This window comes from Leptopilina boulardi, unplaced genomic scaffold, assembly GCF_019393585.1.
Source record: "Leptopilina boulardi isolate dan_hultmark-lab unplaced genomic scaffold, ZJU_Lbou_2.1 LbouV2_213, whole genome shotgun sequence".
In the NCBI taxonomy this organism is placed as follows: domain Eukaryota; kingdom Metazoa; phylum Arthropoda; class Insecta; order Hymenoptera; family Figitidae; genus Leptopilina; species Leptopilina boulardi.
In genome coordinates, this window is record NW_026137767.1 from 3,976,587 (window position 1) to 3,988,444 (window position 11,858).

General features: G+C 28.1%; 1 protein-coding gene across 2 annotated transcripts in view; it reads left to right on the forward strand.

Moving 5' to 3' along the window:
- The window catches only part of LOC127278979 (alpha-glucosidase-like), a 94,704-nt gene extending 83,984 nt beyond the window's left edge, over positions 1 to 10,720 (forward strand). Inside the window, exons 2-10 of one of the 2 annotated variants that reach the window (XM_051300995.1) lie at positions 2,154 to 2,230; positions 2,669 to 2,837; positions 5,558 to 5,892; positions 5,982 to 6,107; positions 6,203 to 6,622; positions 8,327 to 8,540; positions 8,673 to 8,868; positions 8,949 to 9,089; positions 10,501 to 10,720. In XM_051300995.1, coding sequence (XP_051156952.1) covers positions 2,690 to 2,837; positions 5,558 to 5,892; positions 5,982 to 6,107; positions 6,203 to 6,622; positions 8,327 to 8,540; positions 8,673 to 8,868; positions 8,949 to 9,089; positions 10,501 to 10,585 — 1,665 coding nt within the window. In that variant the 5' untranslated portion in view covers positions 2,154 to 2,230; positions 2,669 to 2,689 and the 3' untranslated portion in view covers positions 10,586 to 10,720. The remainder of the gene's footprint in view (positions 1 to 2,153; positions 2,231 to 2,668; positions 2,838 to 5,557; positions 5,893 to 5,981; positions 6,108 to 6,202; positions 6,623 to 8,326; positions 8,541 to 8,672; positions 8,869 to 8,948; positions 9,090 to 10,500) is intronic. The other variant, XM_051300994.1, reaches the window with a different exon arrangement.
- The last annotated feature ends 1,138 nt before the right edge of the window (positions 10,721 to 11,858 follow it).

Genomic DNA, 11,858 nt, shown 5'->3' on the forward strand with positions numbered 1-11,858 from the left:
TCTTATGTGTGAACCTGTATGGGAACCCACATAAGAACTCACAAGAGATCCTGGATGGGATCCCATATGTGTTCTCACATAGGAATTTTCAACAGGGTACAAATCTGTAAGAAATGTGACCGTTTGTCTTTGTATGACATACAGGAAGATTGGCAAAGTTTTTCGAATAATTTCCACGAAATTCAAAGTCTCTAACAAGGTCTCTAAGTACTTGAAATTTAAAAGCTCCCAATACCCCACCTTCGCCTACTCAGTATAGTTAGGTAAATAGTAGTCCAATCTACTAGAAAGTTTTTTCAGTATGGATTAATACAAAGGAATTATGGAATATTTTTTATTACGTAAAAAAGCCACTGTAACTTATAATTATTATTTTATCATAATTGAAGTTGACGAGGCATGGTATATATGTCATCATTATTGTCTGCAAGATGTCTGCGATGTTTTTATAAACAAAAAGAATATAATTTTTTAACCGAAGCACATTTTCTTTAGGATTGATGTTTACTCTTTTTGATTTTAGCTTTTTATTTTGGAACAACAAATTTTTTTGGTCATTTAACATATGCACTTGAGTCCTATATCATTTTTTCAAAATTCAAAAAGACGAATTCAATATGGTGGACTCAGGGGTTTCTAGAGTCGCTAATTGCAAATTTGACATCGGATTTTTTCAAATAAAAATTGACGGATACAATATGGAGAGTAGGGGAATAGTGTCAGGGTTGGACACAGTTTTGGTTTTTTGTTTATAAATATTTTGTTTAGATAAATTCAGTCAATTGTGGTATATGGGTGGAAAGATCTACAAAAGAGGAACACTTTTGCTGTGGACCGTAAATTGATTGGTATAAAATTAAAAAAGTTATAAACATTTTAAAAAAAAAATCTAGTCAGGGTTGGACTTTTCAGTCAGGGTTGGACACTTTTTGAAAATCGAAACGCATTATTGGTAAAAACGTAAAATAACATTTGTAATGTTTTTTATTCTTATTTTTTCATGTTTATCTTTACTTATTGTTTACAAATTGTAAAGCTTCATGAGTTTAAAAAAGGAATGAACTCAAATTATAAAAAATAACGCTTTATTGTTCCAAATAACTCAATGAAATGATGAACAAAATTTATACAATTAAAGTGTTATTTTTCTAATATCTTTGGCACAATTTTGCACTGAAATATCAATAAAATAAAATTTATTTATAAATTGTGTCAAATTCATAATTAATATGGGTGTCCAACCCTAACTGTATAGTGTCCAACCCTAACTAGAAGCATCATTTTCGAATTGTGCTAACCATAACTAGACATGTGTCGCGATTCGATTTTTCACTTTTTTTCTTCTTAAATTATGTACCCCACAATACATTCAATAAGCTTATCTTGCTGAATTCTTGCTTTTTTTACACATTTTTTAGGTTTATTCACAAGTCAAACAAAACTTTTTTTGTCTCTTCGATTGCACCGAAGTCACAAGAGACGCTACTTTTGATTCTCCAAAAATGTAATGCCACAAAAAGTTAGGTTTTACTAGAAGATTCGTCACATAAGCACACAGGTGGCGCTATTGTTCTTATTTAAAAAAGCCAAGTGTCCAACCCTGACACTATTCCCCTACCTAAATGAAAATATATTGCACAACTCCAAGTACGGATCTTCAACATGGAGCACTCATAGAAAAATATTTTTAATAGGCCAAAATTGGAAAATGTTTTCAAGTGCATATGTTCAATGACCAAAAAAATGTTGTTAAAATAATTAAAAAACCGAAAAGTACCCTAAAAAACCCTAAATTGATAAAAATTTGAGTCTTTAGCTTTACTATTAATGAGCCATATGACAATTTAGATAAAAAAAACCGCTTGCAAAATTTACTATTGGGGCCTTTCTACTAATTACTATGTATTAATTTACGTGATATTATTATCAGTGAAATTTCATTAAGTTAAAAGTCAATAACACGTTATGCAATATTACAATAAGCGCACGTTATTTCTTTTCTTTATTAGTACAGTTGTAAATGTGTTTTCATCAAGTATTTTTATTTCAATGACATTGACGTTGAATTATTTCAATTCTACATAATATTCCAGGAATTTATTAGCATAAAAATTGATTCATTGTTTTAAACAACTTGCGTTTTCTGTTTCCAGTCTAATATGATGTTATAAATACAGGAAATTCAAACTCCCTCGTTATCTGATGCATTTTATCCATTTACAAATGCAAAGTAAGTGAATGTCTTTTAAAGCGAAATTTTAAAACCCATATAAAATTAAAATTTTACTATTAAAGAATATTGATAAATATGTTTATATTTTTAAATATATATATATATATATTAATTACTTTAATAAAAAAAAATTAGATAAATAAAAAGTAACTTTTTGAAAATCGAACTATTAAAGTAAAAATTTAATTAAGCTTGTTAATAAAATAAAATTGTAAAATAAAATACATTATTAAAGTGATTCAAAAAATAAATTTTACTCAATACTTAATAAAATAAATTCAAATTTTTTATCATAATTTAATTAATCTATTTTCTAACTGAATTTTGATTTTCAAATTGATTAAAAGTTTGTTTTTCAAAATATCAAAGTAATGTGTTAATTAATTTTTATATATGAAATAATTCTTATAAATTATTTATACTAAAAATTAATAGTGCTTTTACTATTTAGAAGAAATGAAATTTTTCGTCAAAATATGCGTTTTAATTCTTCTTTCCTGCCATGTACAAAGCAAAAAGCTTTGGTGGGAAACAATGTCATTATATCAAGTCTATCCAAGAAGTTTCATGGATAGCGACGGAGACGGAATAGGTGATCTCAAAGGTAATTAATAAGTTTTTAATTTTTGACTATTCACCTTCATTTTTGACTAATTCAAATAGGGCGGATTTGTTTACTGTGAATTAGTCAAAAGTTACTAATTCAATATGTAACTAACCCTATTGAAAATTCCTGCAAAGTTTTCCATGTGTGATCTTTTAAAACGAATCTATTAGTAATCCTCATAAGATCTTTCGTAAGATCTTACGTGGGATGCGTTTAAGAAAGCTCCCAAACAACATACGACATTACTGTACGAATTTCGTTCAGGAAATGTTACAGGAAACTATATAGTATAAAAAAATTTTTATTTTTTTATTTATGTCATTGTTGCCTTGCTTGTTTTTCGATTTCTAGTATTCTGGAGAAATATTTGAAAATAAATTTGGAGGGACTGGGGATTGAACCCGGGTTTGACGCGCGCTAGCTAAAGACCCTATACACTAACCTAACCACCGACTGCAGAGAAAAACAAAAATCTTCCTCTCACTCTGCAATCTAAAGTTTCTACTTACAGAGTATGAGGAAGATTTTTGTTTTCCTCCGCAGTCGGTGGTTAGGTTAGTGTATAGGGTCTTTAGCTAGCGCACGTCGAACCTGGGTTCAATCCTCAGTCCTCCTATATAGTTTCCTGTAACATTGCCTGATCCAAATTCGTACAGTAATGTCGTATGTTGTCTGAGAGCTTCCTTAAACGCATCCCACGTAAGATCTTACGAAGGATCTTATGAAATTTTGTAGGACTTTTCAATAGGGAAGACTAAGAAATTAGAAGAAAATCTCTACAATTCATTTAGTTATTAAAAGTGACTATTTTTTTAGTAGAAAGTGATGAAACAACTAATTCATTAGTAAAATACGGTGTTACTAATTAAATTAGTAAAATTTTGACTAAATCTGATAAAGGGAGTAAAAAACCGCTGCTAAGTTGAAGTATGAACTTTTCATGTTCATGTCATGAACACTTTAATTCCTCATCGATTTTTTGTGATCAATTTATGGTAACTTATTTAGTATTATAATAATTTTAAAAATGTGTTAAGTTGTATTTTTAGGCATATGCAGAGAAAAATTTTTAACATCAATAACTTCATAATATTTTATAATAAAAGGTTCAATAATAGGTCAATTTATTCGTTTTAAATATTCTTCAAGTTGTTCATAATAAATTTAAAGTTATACATAAAGATTTTTTAATAAATAATGCAAAAAGGCAGGTTTTTCAAAATTTTTCAATTTCAAAATGTTAATAACTCTGAATAAAATAACAGTAGGATATTCGCTAATAGGTCAAAAGATGCGCCTTGAAAAACTGTACAAAACTAGAGATAAACATCTGTTGGTGTCAATACATTTTTTTAAGTTATGGGCAAAAAACGATTTTTCAAAAATTTTAAAATACAAAAAAAATAATAGTTAATCTTTATTAATAAAGCTCAAATACTCTCATTAATTGTGCGACAGTGAGACCTGCAATTTAGAAAACAATTATCCCTTTAGCTCTTGTAGTATTCGAGATATTTATGAAAATGTAGTGTATATACACACACACGAAACGACATTTTTTAAAAATATGATTTTTGGATTCTTGAGGTCGAAAAACATAAAGATACATCAAAAAATCGAGTTCGAAAAATTTCGGTATTACAGTCAACTCTACGAATATTGCCACCATCAATATTGTCGCTTCCCCTTATTTTCACTCGAGAGTAATCCCCACTCCTCTCGACTATCAAGGCGCTCACGCTCGGTCTCAGAATTCGATTCTCTCTCTATGAATATTGCCATAAACAAAATCCATTGAAAACTTGGATTTAGAACTATTTGCAGAGAGTGAAACGAATATCACGCTAGAGGAGAAATGTACTGAAAGTAAAGGTACCACAATTCTACGAAAATGCTTATCAGATGTTTAATTTTTGGCAATATTCATAGAATTAACTGTACAATATGCTTCCTCCATGATGAAGCAATAATAATTGATAATGTGCATGAATTAATAATGAAATAAAATTCATATAATAGTAAATTTGATGTAAAATATGTACACTGAGAAAAAAAATTAGTGTTTGCAACAAAATTGTTTGATTAGGCAATTTTGGTTCTTGTAATCAAATTTTGGTTGGCTAAAACAAAGTCGTAGAGTTATCTCAACCAAACATTTGGTTAGGCCAACAAAATCATTTGGTTGAACATTTTTAAATTCCAACCGAAATTCGGTTACGACAACAAAATAATTTGGTATAAAAAACCAAATGATCGTTTGTTGTCCTAACCAAAATTTGGTTGCGACAACCAAATAATTTGATTCGCTTTCAGCTCCCAGGCGGAGATGAGATTTTTCAAAGTCCACAAATATTTCAATTGGATAAATATAAATTCAATGTTAAATTGATAATAAATAAATAATGATATAAATAAAAAAGATAAAAAGAAAAGGAATAAGGTAGAATAAAATTTTTAATTTTACAAAAAAACTGTTTGTTTGATCAACCAAACATTTTTGTTGACCTAACAAAAAAAATTTGGTTGAGCTAACCAACCATTTTTGTTATGCCAACAAAAAACACTCAACCAAATTTTTCGGTTGACTCAAACAAATAGTTTGGTTGCTTAAATACTAACAAAATTTTTTTTTGTTGGCCCAACCAAATTTTGGTTGCTCTGACTAAACATTTTTCTTAGTGTATCGAGATAAAATAATTGATGTTTATGATTTTAAGGTATTGAAAGTAGACTGAGTCATTTAGTTGACTCACATGTTGATGCTTTTTGGTTGTCACCAATTTATAAAAGTCCAATGGTAGACTATGGTTATGATGCGTCTAGTTTTACTGAAATTGACAAAATTTTTGGAACTAATGCAGATTTTGAAAGTTTAGTTCGAGAAGCTCATAAATTATCACTTAAAGTTATAATGGATTTTGTACCAAATCATAGTTCCGATCAACATGAATGGTTTCAAAAAAGTGTTAAAGGAATTGAACCTTATACTGACTATTATGTGTGGCACAAAGGACATAAAATTAATAATACCATAAAAGAACCCAATAATTGGGTAAAATTTTTACTAATATTTACAATTTGAATAGCTTGAAATAGATTATTGATTTATTTAGGTGAAATAATCAACATTGTCTAATTTAGCGAAGTGTATTTGGAGGCTCAGCCTGGACTTGGAATGAGCAACGACAAGCATTTTATCTTCATCAATTCGGATTTACTCAGCCTGATTTAAATTACAGAAATGAGAAGTTATCTGAAGAAATGAAGGTTTATAATATTTTGCATACAGAATTATAGTAAATAAAACTTTAGAGGTAAATTTTGGAAAAGTTATATTTATAAAGAACGTTTATTTTTAAAAGAATGTTCTACGATTTTGGATGGATAGAGGAGTCGATGGTTTTCGAATTGACGCTACTCCATATATTTTTGAAGATGAAAGATTTTTAGATGAACCATTATCTGGTATATCGGATGTTAATGACTATTCTTATACAATTTCAATATATACGAAAGATCAACCTAAAAATTATGAACTGATGTCAGAATGGCGAAAAGTAGTTGATGATTACAGTGCTAAAGTTGATCAAGTACCAAGAGTATTAATGGTCGAAGCCTATGCTAATAATTCAATGACTATGAAATATTATACATCAGGAATTCATTTTCCTTTTAATTTTATACTCATGGATATAAAAAATTCGTCAACTGCACAAGACATTAAAAATTTTGTGGATAAATGGATGTTAACTATGCCTCAAGGAGCAACTGCTAACTGGGTGGTAATCATTTTAATCAATTCAAAAGGAAAAAGGGGCATTTTTTTTAAGAACTTCTAATTTTCCTTTAAGGGGATTACTCATGAGAAGTGTGCAAAATATGTCAAAATTCAACATTTTTTTCTCGCTTAGTTAATTATAAAATGTAAAAAGACTTTTTGCGAATTGAAAAGTATAATTTGTAGTATTAAAAACAATAATTTTTATTTTTATTTTTGTATTGTGTTAGGCTGTATACACAGAAAAAACTTGAATTCATTTTTGTTGCAACTCATTTTCTTTTGGGTATCGAAATGAGTATGGGACAAACTTTATGTTATTCAAAATGATACTGGCTGGAATTTCAGATTTCTAAGTTGGCATCATAAGCAGAGTAATTTTGTATTTCAATTAATTTTTCTAATATTTCAACAACACCAGAAAGATTATTTTGACCAGTACGAATATTTAGAAGTTTTTAAATAAAAATTATTTATTATTATTTACGTAGATAATAATTAATTTCATAAGTTTTTAAATTTACCGCTATTATTTAAGTTGGTAGTACCGTTCCTATTGTCAAAACACATGTTTTCATTTTTCTAACCTAAAAACATATTTCCTTTATTATTTTATTACGCGATTACAACCAATTTTTAATCAAATATATTAAGTCTAGCGTGTTATTTACTTCTTTGTAATTATTATATTTCATGTATTTGTGCAAAATTATTCTTTATTTTACAATATTTTTCCATTTTTCTTCTTCTCAAAATGAAACTTACCTGTTTCATTTTGATACTTTTACCTTAGAACTTGAAATGAGACAACCAGTTTTATTTTTGATGCGTATCAAATCGAGTATAAATTTTGTACTCAATTTGAGATCAGGTTTTTTCTGTGTAGAGGGTGTCATAGTCGACGCTTCGATTTTGAGGCGCTCAGCGGTTGCAGACATATCGCACTCCCCAGTGATTTAAAACCAAAAATTAAAAAATAATCTTAAAGTTAAAGTAATAATGTAGTGGTTATACCTAAAATTACCTTAAAAAATCAAAATTGGAAAAAATGGCACTACTTTCAACAAAAAAGTTGAAAAAATGATGTTTTTTCCCGCCATTTTAATGTTTTAACACATATTAAAAAAAATTTTTTGAATTTTTTAGGTATAACCATTAAAGAACATATTTTTGAATAATATGCAAAAAAAGCTAGGCCGAAATATCCATCCGTTTATTCACAATCCCTGCAACCGATTTAAAAACAACGTTTTGAGAAAAACGCAGTTAAAGTTTAAGTACGCTTTTTTCGGCTTTAGTGTTAAATCCTTCATATCTTTAAATAAAATCAATATTTTTAAGTCAACTTTGGTCCGTTTTCTCCCAGAAGTATAGGACTATTAAATTATTGTAGACTAGATCGTAATCAGCGACCCCGAAAACGTTAAGATACTAAATTTCATAAAAATGCAGTAACATTTTTTTCAACATATGTACATAAATTGTACCATAACTTTTAATAGGAGCTAAATTTCGTCATAAAATTTTTGAAGTGTACTTTAGAGACATTAAGGATTGTAAAAAAGCAAAAAAAAAAAATCAAAAAAAAAAATTTTTTTCTCATGAGTAATCCCCCTTAATAAATGTCAATATATTTTAATTTATTCATTACTATTATTTGAATTAGGTTTTAATCATAAGTGATTGTCAATATTTCAATAATTATTAGACAGGTAATCACGACAATCCGAGATTAGTGTCTCGACTTGGTTTTCATCGAGCAATTGCAGTTACGACAATGGCTTTGTTACTTCCTGGAATTAGTGTTACTTACAATGGTGAGGAGATCGGAATGGTTGATACTCCAATTAATACAACTGATCCATCCAGATTTCGTGATCCTGTACGATCACCCTTTCAGTGGGATAATTCCACATCAGCCGGTGAGAATCATTTGAAAATGTATAAACAATAAATAATTTTTAAAAATTATTCAAAAATTTTTGACATTTAATTAATACCAGAATATTTTTAAAATAAAAAAATATATAGACGATAGTTTATGTACTTTACAGGATTTTCAACTAATCCAAAAACATGGCTTCCAGTAAATAAAAATTACAAAACTCTTAATTTAGAATTTCAAAAAGCTACTAAGGAATCCTATTACAATTATTATAGAGAACTTGCAACATTCAGAAAAACATCATCTATCAGAAATGGAAATTTGGAATTAAAAGTATTAGATAATGATATATTGGCATTTGCAAGGTATGATTAATTATAATTTTACAATTTTAAATCATCAAAAATATCATTTTTTTGTAAATGAAAAACTTTATTTCCAATAGAAAAGCGAAAGGAAAAAATTCTGTATATGTTGTAATAAACTTAAATAATCAAACGAAAACTATCAATTTGAGAAAATTTAAAAATACTCCTGGTCAAATTACGATTTATAAAGCTACTCCTGGTGTGGATATACAATCTAAGTAAGTAAATGATAAAAATAAAATACACTTTAGATCTCCAATTGATTTAATTTTAAACCATAACTTAAACCAAGCATTTATAAAACAGATTTTGCAATTAAAATTCCCGGACAGCACCGATACTTCCCTGAACCTTGACTGAACCTCGCTTGACGAAGTTCGGGAACTTGAGTCGCGAGGTCCAAAGGAGGTTTAGTTGATGTTTAAATGTCAGTCACAGAGGTTGGCTGAATATTGGATTTGAATTTCTGTTAAATATTAAAATTAAAGATTCTTGGCATATTGTAAGGAAATTAAAAATTCAAGATTTGTTAAATGTAATCGTTAAATATTCTGGAAATTTAGAAGGAGCATAAATACGGAAAAATAAAAAGAAAGCAAATGAATTTAAAAAACTATTGAAAATGGCATTTTCTATGACATGGGAAAGCGTAAATAAAACAGAAATTAATAGACAATCATAAATACAGTTATATTTATTAGTAGTCACATAAAAATTATATTTATAAAGGTTTTTTTGAGAGTCTGCAGGCACATTTCATGTGCAAATAAAAAATTAAAATTAAAAAAAAAAAATCAAAATTAAAATTAAATGCAAATTTTATTAAAACGAGTTATCAGAATTTTTTTGCAGAAATCCTAGTAAATAATCTCAACAATAATTTTATTGAGCCTAAAAAAAAATTCATCCAAAAGAATTTTCTGAGTAAATCATCACAAAAATGCATTTTTTTTGTCTATAGTACAAATTTTGCGAAGTAAATCGTTCATTTATTTGAGTTTTTGTTTCACCACACATTGTAGACAACATTTCTATTTAAAAATATTTCTTGTCAAAAGAGTTAAACACTATTTGTAATTTAATGTAATAATAATTTATTACTAAAAATATAACTGTATTTATGATTGTCTATTAATTTCTGTTTTATTTACGCTTTCCCATGTCATAGAAAATGCCATTTTCAATAGTTTTTTAAATTCATTTGTTTTCTTTTTATTTTTCCGTATTTATGCTCCTTCTAAGTTTCCAGAATATTTAACGATTACATTTAACAAATCTTGAATTTATAATTTCCTTACAATATGCCAAGAATCTTTAATTTTAATATCTAACAGAAATTCAAATCCAATATTCAGCCAACCTCTGTGACTGACTTTTATTATGCGCGGACATTTAAACATTAACTCAACATTAACTCAAGGTTCAGGGAAGTTTCGGTGCTGTCCGGGTTGTATTACCTAAATGAGCATTGGAATTGAATTTTGAAATGTAGATGTAGTGTGAATTTCGTCTTTAGGATCTATTTAAACAATAATTATTAGGCTAGATGTTCTTGTCAAATGTTGTCGATGTTTTAACCTCAGATTTGTTAATTTCATTTTAACAATATGTAAATACATTTTTTTTCAGTGGTCTTGTAAAATCTGATGCAGCAAAGATTCCACCTAATGCGACTGTAATTTTTATTGGCAAGAATAAAAAAAACCGTCATTGAACAATTACTATAATGGAAATATAAAGAGCATTGGTGTATTATCTTTTTAAAAAATTATTTTCACACAGAATATGAAATTAAAAATTAATAAACAGTAAGTGAATAAATAAGCAAATAAAATTGAATTAAAAATCAGTTATTAATAATTAAATTTAAAAATCATATTATGATTTTGTTCGTAGCTAATTTATTTAGGGTTGAAGAGATGTAGATTCAATGGTACATTTAATATTAATTATTCTATGTATACAGTAATCTAATAGAATCGCTATAAAACCCTCATAACAAAAGGATATCCCTAGGATATCATATCAATGGTCGATATCCTAGAATGGTCCCCAGGATATCTTGGAATATCCCTAGGATATCCAAACCGCCGGTCTGTGGGACATCAACAGGACATCCATAGGATATCCACAGGATATCCCTAAGACATCCACAAAATATCTATTGGATATTATATCGCAGGATATCCATGGGATATCCTCATGATGTCCGTGGGATATTCTTAGGATATTCACGGGATATTTAATATCTCAACGTATATTTTTAAAGGTTAAAATTATTAAGCTAATATAATGAATAATAATATAATAAAAACAAAAATCTTATGAGCTTCTAATTTATTTTAAATGAAGATTTGAAACGCATTTTTTAAAGTTTTTAAATAAACTCATGCAATTAGTTAATAATTTTTCAAATTAAACAACTTTCTTGAAAAACAAGTTGCATTTTATTTTATTTATATAAAATTTAATTCACAGAATATTCTCACTCGTAGTCTTATAATGACTTTAAAAACAGTATCCTGAGAGTATCTTCTTGACATCCAGAAGATATACTGAGAATATCCTGAAAATATCTGTGGCATATCCTGACGATATCTATGGGATATCCTGATGATATCTGTGGGATATCTATGGGATATCTGGAGGACATTTATGAAAGTCTATAGAGATATCCAGAAGATATCCTGTGGATATCCTCAGATATCCAAACCGCCGATTTTTTGGATATCCTTAAGAGATCCTTTTGATATCCATAGGACATCCCTAGGATATCTGCGGGATATTATCAATATATCCCAAGATATCTTGTGTTATTCTGCCGTGCTGATGAAGAAAGTCGGTAATCGACATTTTTATCGAAAATGAGTTTTTTATATCACTGGATTCGTTATGAAAAAAGGAATCTAGCTGTAGTAATATTTTTTATTAATGTTAATTAATTAGTGTTTAATTACAGTGATTTCGCGAAATCATTTTGACAGAGT